General features: G+C 43.5%; 1 protein-coding gene across 1 annotated transcript in view; it reads left to right on the top strand.

Annotated features, from left to right (window-relative positions):
* Nucleotides 1-9,576: 9,576 nt before the first annotated feature.
* DOCK3 (dedicator of cytokinesis 3) overlaps nucleotides 9,577-11,147 on the top strand; it is a 180,406-nt gene continuing 178,835 nt past the window's right edge. Inside the window, exon 1 of the mRNA XM_070934373.1 lies at nucleotides 9,577-9,639. Coding sequence (XP_070790474.1) covers nucleotides 9,577-9,639 — 63 coding nt within the window. The remainder of the gene's footprint in view (nucleotides 9,640-11,147) is intronic.

Here is an 11,147-nt window from a genome sequence, read left to right as displayed (position 1 = left end):
AACATTTTTACGAAGTGTACCTTCAAGCCAATTTTTTTTTATGGCAGTAATCACCTTGTCCCAATTGTGCTTTTTCAAGAGCCAACTGGACTTTTCAAGTTGCCTCTTGAAAAAGCACCTTTGGGACAACCATGATCTGGATGACTGAGAATCTCCATAGACATTCAGTAATCATCTTGAAATCAAGATTCTTGATTTCACAGAGGCCATTTCTTTTCAGTTCTCTCATTTTATCGGCATACGTTCTCAAAACCCTATCGATTTCCGAAGGATTTTGGATTTAGCGGACCCCGCGCGCTCCAGTTTACCCGCTACCGTCGTTTGGGTAGGCAAAAGGAATGAACATCTGAAAAAAAAATTCCCGCAAAGGGAGATCGCCTCCCCCACCCCAACCGTCCGCAACTCCCGCTCCTCGCCCACCTCAGCAGCAGGACGCAACCCAAACGCCGACCGAGATCGCGCGGGAAGGCCGGCAGCGGGAGCTTCCACGCATGCGCCTGGTTGCCAAGTGGGTGGGCGCGGGAGTCCTTCGGCAGGAGCGAGCGGGGGAGACAACAACAGTCGTTGTCGCGCCGCCACCGCCGCCGCCGAGGAAGCGTTTGAGGGCTGCCGTCCGTTCCTTCATCTCCCGTCACCACCGGCGAAGGAAGAGAGTCAGGCCGAGGAGCGGCGAGAGCGGGGCTGTCGTGGCTAGTGGATTAAAGGCGAGGAGCCGTCCTTTCCTCGGAGCCGTCCAGCCTCAGAGCCGTCCTGGGGGAGCGAGCGCTGCTGTGCTCTTCCTTCACCAGAGCAGCGGAATCCGCCGAGTCTCTCCGGGGACAAGGCTCGGCCGCTTCTGCGCCCGCCGTCGCCCTCTCTCACCCGCGCACTTGCTGGCCCGCGGAGACGGAGAAGACGTCGCCGCCGCCGATACAGCCGCGCTGCCCTGGGGGCTGTACGGAGCAGCGGCCCCGGGCTCGTCAGGAAAAGCCGCCTCCTCTACTCGTCAATGAGCATCGCGGCTCAGGAGCTCCACTCCGGCAGGGGGGAGCCAGCTTCAGGAACAGCCCCGGCGGCGGGGGGAGCAGCATGTGGATCCCAACGGAGGAGGAAAAATACGGCGTGGGTAGGTCCAGAGCCTCCTCCTGTCCTGAAGGAGTGTGTGTGTGTGTGGGGGGGGGGGAGGCGGCTTCGCCCCCGCCTTTCACCCCCTCTCTCCCCCTCCCCCCCAGCAAAACGGCTGGCTCGCGGGCAGAGCGGCGGTTAGCGATCCCTGTTGCGCGCGCGCCCTCGCTCGCGCTCTGCCTCTGTCTTGCACGTCCGTGGCTCTCCCACGGACTTTTGTCAGAAAATGGCGTTTGGGGGTTGGGGGGGGGAGGATGCCGTTTTTGGAAAGGGGTGGTGGTGATGGAGATTTGAGGGATGCGGGGCCGCTGCTGTTTTGGTGGCGGCAGCGAGCGGCCTCCGCTTCCTTTTTTTTCGGAAAGGGGGTGGCAGGTGCAACGCTATGCCTCCCTCATCCCGCTGCAGCCCAAGAGCTTTCTCTCCCGTCTCCTCCCGATTGGGCTCCCTTGCTTTCTCATTGCAAGATGGCCTGCGAGAAGAGAATTCTCTTCAAAATTCTGCACCGATCGTGTAGGCAGTGCCCTCGAAGTGGAAGAACTGTTCGCTCGTGCAGAAATCCAGTTAGCCTCTCTCATCCAGGGCTAGGGAGTTATAAAGGATTCGAGTTGCGTTTAAAGAAAGTGTCCTTGTTGAGGTGATCAAAAATGGGTTCCCGAAGTCCGCGTGTAAAACTAACCCGATGAGATCAATAGAAAACCCGGTCTCATCTTTTAACCTACTTATTTATGGTGCGCCTTTCTTTTTGATCTGCCTCCACGACGATCTTGTGAGTAAAAATAAGGAATTGTGGTTGAAGCGTCGTTAGGGGGCGCCAATTATGTACCTGCTCAGTTAATTATTCCAAGAATGGTAACCAAAAGCAAACTTCATTAACTGGCAGTTTTTGTACTCTGAGCAAGGATACTAATGATTTCTCCCCTCCATATGAACATATCTATATGACATAGAAAATACAATGAATATTGTGGGCATGTCTTGTCTTCTACCTATTTTGACCAATTTAAAATATTTTTAAATGTATTGCTATTTTTGTTTATTTTTTAAAATGATGTCAGTATATTTTAGGCTTGCATGCTTTTTTAATGTAAAATTTTGAAAGGAGATAATGTTACTATCATAAAAGTAATTTTACAAAGATGGGATTGCATCATAGCTTTGCTATGATGAAGCTGATGATTTTATAAATAAACTGAAACGAAATAGTGTATGTAATCTTAGAATTACATACACTACAGTTCTAACACACTTAGAATGTTGAACTTTCCTCTATTTTTCATTTGTTTCTGAATATTTAACGAACTGCCTGTGATAAAATTTTCTATATTGATATTTTCATAATGATCAATCACTCATTCTGTTTTAACCAATGAATATTTGTTCATGTGTAATACAGTTTTTATATTTAACCTTCATTTAAAATAAGAATTTTTATAAAGGAATAACATGAAGGAGAAAGGAGTGTTTTTAAGTCAACTATTCAACTTTAAAAAGAGGCATCCAAATATTTCTGGAAAACAAACATAGCACAAATATGTAATACGACAATATGAAATAAATTATGTAATAACCTGTTCATAAAAATAGTTATTGGCAGGGTTAACATTAACCCACCCACCCCAGCAATACTAATAGTCAGAGAGCTTTAAATTTGCATTGTTGCATAAGATATTTAAAAACTATTTAAGAGTCCATTTCCAATGCTACAAGCAGTCCAAAAAAAATCAGACTAATCATGATATTGGTTGTTTGGATATACAAGCCTTTTTAAATAGTTGAATAATTAATTATCAAAACCTTTGATAATCCCAAAGGTGCTTTTTCAAGAGAACTGAAGAAGCTTCTTGAATGAAAAGCGAAACGTCTTCAAAGAAAAACCAGAAAGTCCAGTTGCTGTGTTCAAAAGTTCTAGGAACATATATATGAATTCCAATGACTCTCTGCCTACTCAGATTCCTTTAACTAATTGGTTCAGATTGAAGGAGCTGCTTGGATCAGCAGCTAAATGTCTCAAATCAACAACAAAGTTCAGTTGCCATGACTCAACTTCCAGACTACTAGAAACTTTCTCAGATATTGGCCACTATTGCAAAACTAACAAAATGCTCTGGCTGAACAGAATCGTAACAAAGTATACTAATGTTTATTTAAAATATCCTATCATTCTCAAATAATCATTAGAAATAATTGATTTGGAAATTATTAGAGGTTGTTAGAGGCAGTCTCCAGAATTCTAATCACAAAATAATTGCTTTTGCTGACAAATTTTATACCTTGTAAGCAATCCCCACTGCCACCTCCAGAGAGGTAGGGGTACGGGTTGGAAGATTCCTATTAATGAGGATTAAGTGCCTAGCAGGTATTGAGTGCTTAACTAAGACAAAAAAGATAAATCATTTAATTAAAGTTAGAACAGAAAGTTTGTTATTTTACAACTTGCAAAAGTGAATAGGATGCGCTAGCTTCTCTAAGCAGCCTGTCTTTCAGGTGTTAATTAAAAAATAGGGGTCAATAACAGAACACTCAGTTACACAGTAGGTCAAGTCACATACGTTTGCAAGTCTGTTATTGCTTAAGAATTAAAATGTAGAAGCAGCATATGTTTAATCTTTAAAATATTGTCCACAGTATTAAAATATTATGCATAGTTAACATAATATTTTAAATATGTTAAATTAACTTAGTAAGCATATTAATTATTTAACAGCTTTCTCCTAAAATTGTCAAAGGATTATGTACAGTTAATAAACAACAAAGCAACAAAAATATAACAATAATCCTATTCTAAAAATTACATCAGAATTTTTAATAGAAATCCTATTTCTATTAAACTAACCACAGTAATTAAAATAAATATAATTTAAATATATTAAATAAAATGTGCCTTTAACACATTATAGCTAAACTAAAAAAAAATAGGAACCCCATCTGAAGAGAGTGCATTTCAGAATTTGGGTTTGATGAAAGAAAGTCCTTTCTGATATGCTAATTAATTGGCCATTGGCAATGGAAGTATCTTTAAGAATGTCTTTCTTGCAAATCCTAACAGCCTGGCAAATTTAGAATGAAAGAGATAGATTTTTAGATTCTAGTGCACTTAGACTTTCAAGATTAACATATTTCTCCAGGCATGTTGCTTTACTGTGAAATACCGGTAATTCAGAATCTACACTTGATCTGAGAGCCAAGTTATGTTCATGCAAAAGTTTAGCCCAGAAATGTTTACTGTTTTTGCTGTCAATCTCTATTTCACATATATTTGCCACTTGCCTAAACTGATTTCTTTGTCGTATACAATAGATGCCTTAGGTTAGGTACATCTTTCCTGATCTTTAGATTGGTGTAAGATACATAAAAAAATGAAAAACAAAAATAATACATCCTGTTCAATTCAAATGGAATTTACTTGTCCAGAATTGGTAAAGACATTCTAGATGCCAAAATACATTTAAGCATAAGGGCTACTTGAAAGTTTACTTGTTCAATATTATATATTTAATATACTTATACCCTGCCAAATTATCTCAAATCCAAACAGCAATACATTATATTAAAATGAAATTAGTAATACAGGTGTCATTGCTTAATAACCTTGTTCAGAAACATTCAAAATTATGACAGCACTTTATGAATGGTACTTACAATGAGTCCTCAAATTTCTGGTCATCGTCCCACAGTCATTTGATCACAATCTGGGAACTTGGCAACTAGCTTGCAATTACAATGTCATAACATCCCCATGGTCATGTGATTACTACTTGTAACATTCCCTTCTAGCTTCTGACAAGCAAAGTCAGTGGGGACCTGGCAGGAGGTTGCAAATGATGACCATGTGAAATTGTTGATCTGATGTTATTCCACAATGTCATGGGATTTGCTTAATGATGGCAACCAGAAGTGCTGTTGCTAAGTGGCATAGTCGTGTGAAGTCTACATGACTTTATGACTACATCACTTAGCAACGGAAATTCTAGTCCCAATTACTGTTATTAACTGAGGACTGTTTATACTAAATGCAGATAGTTTTTGGTTAGATTAATTATTTTTTATTTATTTAATTAAATAAAAATAGATTAATTAAAATGGTGGGGGACAGTCTTCTAATATTCATATTGGAAGGCCTATGTGAACAGTAAGCTTTCAAAAGAAGCTCAGACGAGGTTATAGCAGATGTTCCCAAATTTAATGGGGAAAGAATACCAGAACATTTGAAATAATCATGGGGAAAGTTCATCTTCAAGCAGCTTTAAGATGATACTAGCTATTCCCAGTATACATAGCAGGATCTCTCCTAATAAACACTGTGATTAGATCTGTAATAGAGAAGACATTCTGACAGGTATCATTGTCCCAAATTGTTTGAGGCCTTTCTAATTGTAAAATATGTTTTTACAAAGAACGAAGGAAAACCCACATATGAATGCAAACTTAAATAGCAAAAACGAAAGGCTCTTTCCTTACAACAGAATAGATCACAGAAATGTTACAACTAAGTGACAATTACTACAAAGTAAACTTCAGCCAGATGATGTGTTCTTTAGTTTTTTCTTTACACCAATAAAAAACCAAATCAAAGTTGACACACCTTATGAAGCCAGCTTTTGATACTTGATACATGAATATCTTTCTAGGAATGCATGATAGTCTTTTTAGAAACAATTGAGGCATGGTAGATGAATTTTTTTCCTTAGATACATTTTAAATATTTGGAATATAGTTGCCCAACACATTAATATATTTAAATCTTAACTTCATTTTAAGAACCTCATTTGTATAACTAGAATATTTATCCAATAGACAACCAAAAGGCATGATCAAACACGTTGACCAGCATACCAAATTTATTTTATATGCAAAAGAAAATGCTTTTTAACTCTGTTGATGTGTTTATTAAACCTATTTTAAAAATAAGTTCAGTCTCATTGTAAGTTCACAATAAATTTATTTATCATTTGTTAAAAAGACAGGAACTTTGATCTGGCAAAATAGGCAAACCCAATTACTTGTTCTGATTAATTGAAAATGAATTTATTTTATTAAAATTCTTTCATTGTTGATGAAACTGAACCAGTTGGATTAATCTCTAAAAAAAGTGAAAAAGTGACATTGTAAAACTAGGATTTTCAATGCAACTGATTCGAATCCAAGATAATAAAAATTTAAATAGATATTCTTTTGTAAATCACACAAATTAATGCTTTATTAAAGCCTACTATCTAATTTTCAGGCCATGCTTGGGTGGGTGGGGGGGTTGCCATTTAAAATACAGATTCCCAAGGAACAGTTTTCTGAAAACCGGGATCAAATTTTAATTTCTTCAATATTGTCTAAACATATCTGACTGCTTTCAGGGCTGAAAATACAACAGTGTTTTGACTATACTCAAAGCAAGAACTGGCCAAGATTTTAAGATGCCAAATTATAGCTCTCCAGATGGGCTTCTAGTGGTACATGTTCAACATAATTTTCATTTGAAAAAAAACCCAAGAAGGTCATAAATGTGCCTGAAAATGTAACTGAAAATCAGCAAAAGTAAACCCCCACATTCTGAAAGAGAGAGCCTTGGCATTTATCCATTCCATTAAAACTTAATATCTGGCATCAATTTGATTAAAATATTTTTAAAAATTCATTTGTTCTATATCAATGTCTTTTGGTTTAATCAAGTGTAAATTCAATCTGATATAAGCATGGATGATTTTCCATCTCTGTAAACACTTTTTCTTTGAAACTTAATTTCAGTTGGTTGACAAATTTATTTTTAAGCTAAAATCTCCAACCTGTAAGGTCTGTCTAAAAAGATTAGCAATAAACAAACAAGCAAAATGTGTGGTTTATCTTTGGTTCAGTTATCCAAGTATTACCATTTATAACATCCAACATTTTATTTATTTTTACTTATTTATTAAATTTTTATGCTGGACATACCAATGATACAGTGACTCTGGGTGGCTTACAATATATTGAAATCAGGATTTTTGCAGAAAATCTATTTCAGGCTTCAGCATTTTCAATTTGTAAAAAAATGTCCCTTATGCAAAGTTTTGTCTTTATCTAAACCTGTTCAGTCTTATGACATTCTATGATACAAATAATGATCAGTTGGAGTCAGCAAACCACGGGAAAGCATTTGCACTCGCACAGTGCCATGCGCTTCCATCGGCCATCCTGTATGGCAAGTATAAAAGGATACCATTCACGGAAAGACTCTGTCCCTGCGGCTCAGGAGAGGTGGAGACTGTGGGTCACATGCTCCTTAGATGTTCCTTTTATATGGAGATTAGGAAAAACCATATTCTGCCAATAACTGCTAGGTATCCTGGCTGTTCCGACACTACCTATCTTCAGTGGCTACTTATTTATTTATTATTTATTTATTAATTTAATTTGTATACCGCCCTTCTCCCAGAAGGGACTCAGGGCGGTGAACAGCCAAAATTAAAAAACATACAAATACAAAAGTTAAGATAATTAAAAAGAATTAAATCATTGGCTTCCCAATTTAAAACCCCCAAGTCCATAAAATTTAAAATCCCAATTAAGAGCCATTTAGGCTAGGCCTTAAGGATGAACAGTCCATAACTACAGCACAGGTGGCCAGATTCTGCGCAGCAGCACTGGGGATTCGTCGCAAACACGTGTTTTCTCCACCATAGCGATGTTATATAACAGTGATGGCTAACCTTTTTGGCACCGAGTGCCCAAACTGGAATGCGCACACGCCAGAGCGCCAGAAACGGGAAGGCCAGCTGGCTGGTGTGCATGCACATGCTGGAAACCAGAGGAGGAGTTCATGACGGTGCGTGTGCCCACAGAGAGGGCTCTGCGTGCCACCGGTTCGCCATCACGGTTATATAACAATTGTGGCAAGCTCTTTGCACTGCTTAGTCATTTCCCTTTTAGCGTTGAACCTACAATGGGCCACATAGTTTAGGGATTGCAACTATCATATAGTCAGACCATGTATAATTGACACTGGATTTTATTATAGATTTTAGTTATTATTTATTACTTTATACTAGAAATTTTAAGTGTATACCGTATTTTCCGGCGTATAAGACGACTTTTTAACCCAGGAAAATCATCTCAAAAGTCGGGGGTCGTCTTATACGCCGGGTACCCGAATCTGAGTTGCTGGCGCTGACCGATGACACTTTGGGAGCGCCGGCAACATTGAGGGGAAGCTGTACTCCGAATTAGTTCCAACCTACAAGAGGTGCCAGGCAGTGCGCGGCCCACGAGAAAGGAACGCGTCCCCACTCTACCCCGGAATTCGGGTCACCTTCCTTCCTTTCCCAGCAGTCCACGGTGAAAGCGGCAGCGCGGTCGACCTGGGCCAGCGCCTTGCACACCTGGCTCTGAGTCTCCATTATGAGAAGCTCCATGCGACTTCGCATGTCTCCGCCCCAGTCGCGCAGCTCTCGCAATCCGCTCACCGGAGGAGCCATGAAGTGCTCGCACCGCCTTGCCAGATCTTCCTCGTCCTCCTTTCCCCATGGCTTTTCCCGTTGTAATTGCTGCTGCTGCTGCCGCCGAGGCTGCTCCTTCATCTCCGTCCACCGCACCAGACCCAGCCCGGCCAGCACCGCCGTGGCTCCCGCAGTCCAAGCGGATCGGCACCCGGGCTCGCAGGCGAAGGGTGGGAGTGCGCAGCGATCGACGCCGATCGCTGCCACCCACCATCGCCCCAACGGGAAGAACCGCCCGGCAGCGATTCCAAGGAGCCCGAAGCGAACATCCTGGAGCAGCACGGGCTGGCCCAGAGGCTTAAACCCCGGGAGCCCAGGTGCCGAACCCCGCACAGCAGAAAAGACATGACAGCCGGTGCCCAGTTCGTTTTGCAGTCGTCCGGATCGGCGCCAAGCCAGGAAAATGCGCTGCGCACTCCCACCCTTTGCCTGCGAGCCCGGACGCTGATCCGGATGGCTGCAGAAGGAACTGGGCACCGGCTGTCATGTCTTTTCTGCTGTGCGGGGTTCGGCAGCGATCGGCGTCGCTTGGATTGCGGGAGCCACGGCGGACTCCTTCCCCACGAGGTATTGCTCTGCATTTCACCACCTCTTCCAGGCTCGCAGCCACCCACCATCGCCCCAACGGGAAGAACCACCCGGCAGCGATTCCAAGGAGCCCGAAGCTAACATCCTGGAGCAGCACGGGCTGGCCCAGAGGCTTAAACCCTGGGAGCCCAGGTGCCGAACCCCGCACAGCAGAAAAGACATGACAGCCGGTGCCCAGTTCCTTCTGCAGCCATCCGGATCAGCGTCCGGGCTCGCAGGCAAAGGGTGGGAGTGCGCAGCGCATTTTCCTGGCTTGCTTACCTTAGCTCAGTGGTTGGGGGTCAAACAACCCTTTCACAGGGGTTTTGATGGTGGTGCAATACAGAAAAACGAGCACAGCCCTCGCCATCCGGAATGAATGGTGCTGTTGTGGCGGTGGGGGAGGGGGCGGCAGAAGCGGGAAGAAGCGGCGTTTGCGATGGCTGGAAGCTGTGGGAGTGAAGCACTGCTTCCATTTGTACGGCAGCAGCATTCCGCCTTGGTATATTTGTGTCAGGAGTGGCGCAAGGCAGCCTTTGTTTCCTGCTGCCTGGGACTCAGAGTGGTAAATGGCGTCTGATCCGGAGAGCTGCTGGATTTTGCTCTCTAATCCGGATGCCAAATCGGCCCCCTGCAAACTCTCGTCTCTCAAGGAGCGCTCCCTGAAGCGGGGCTGGAAACTTTGGTTGGACTGCTTGAGAGAGGAGAGCTTGCAGGGGGGCGATCTGGTGTCTGCAACGGAGAGCGGCATCCGGCTTTTTCTCTCCGCTATAAGAGCGCTGTAAGAGCGGCAGCCCTCATCTCCTAATGTTTGGGACTCGGAGCGGTAAATGGTGACTGGTCCGGGGAGCAGCTGGATTTTGCAGTCCCAAGCATTAGGAGATGAGGGCTGCCGCTCTTACAGCGCTCTTACAGCGGAGGGAAAAAGCCGGATGCCGCTCTCCGTTGCAGACACCAGATCGCCCCCCTGCAAGCTCTCCTCTCTCAAGCAGTCCAACCAAAGTTTCCAGCCCCGCTTCAGGGAGCGCTCCTCGAGAGACGAGAGTTTGCAGGGGGCCGATCTGGCATCCGGATTAGAGAGCAAAATCCAGCTGCTCTCCGGATCAGACGCTATTTACCGCTCTGAGTCCCAAGCAGCAGGAAACAAAGGCTGCCTTGCGCCGCAAATATAGCAAGGCAGAATCCTGATGCTGCACTTTCAGCAGACAGATGAGGGCTGCCTTGGCCATCGGCTGGCGCAAATATACCAAGGCGAATGCTCATGCCGCACAAGTTCAAGTAGTGCTTCGCTCCCACACTTCTTCCGGCCCTCAGTCTCTCAGGGAGATGCTTGACTTCCTCTCAGCCCCAAGACACTGGCTGGCCCATGAGATGAGAGAGAGAGAGAAAGAGAGAGAATCAGAATGAGACAGAGAGAGAAAGAGACAAAGAATGAAAGAGAGAATGAGAGAGAGAATCAGAATGAGACAGAGAGAGAAAGAGACAAAGAATGAAAGAGAGAATGAGAGAATCAGAATGAGACAGAGAGAAAGAGACAAAGAATGAAAGAGAGAAAGAATGAAAGAGAATGAGAGAAAGAGACAGAGAATCAGAGAGAGAGAGTGAGAGAGAGAGAATGAGAGACAGAGAAAGAGACAGAATCAAAGAGAACCAAAGAATCAGAGAGAGAATGAGAGAGAGGGAGAGAAAATGAAAGAGAATCAGAATGAGAGAATCAGAATGAGAGGGAGAGAGTGGGGAGAGAGAGAAAGAGGGGGAGAGAGAAAGAGAATGAGAGAGAAAGAGTGGGAGAGAGAGAAAGAGAAAGAGGGGGAGGGAGAAAGAGAAAGTGGGGGGGAGAGAAGGGACAGAGAGAAAGAGAGAAAGAGAGAGGGGGGGAGAGAAAGAGAGAAAGAGAGTGGGAGAAAGAGAAGGGGGAGAAAGAGTGGGAGAGAGAAAGAATGAGAAAGGGGAGAGAAAGGGAAAGAGTGGGGGAAAGAAAGAATGAGAAAGAGGGGGAGAGAGAAAGAG

This window comes from Pituophis catenifer, unplaced genomic scaffold, assembly GCF_029215685.1.
Source record: "Pituophis catenifer annectens isolate HBS135680 unplaced genomic scaffold, rPitCat1.0.hap2 SCAF_2, whole genome shotgun sequence".
In the NCBI taxonomy this organism is placed as follows: domain Eukaryota; kingdom Metazoa; phylum Chordata; class Lepidosauria; order Squamata; family Colubridae; genus Pituophis; species Pituophis catenifer.
The sequence above is the reverse complement of the archived record's forward strand: the minus strand, read 5'-3'. Positions and strand labels throughout refer to the sequence as shown.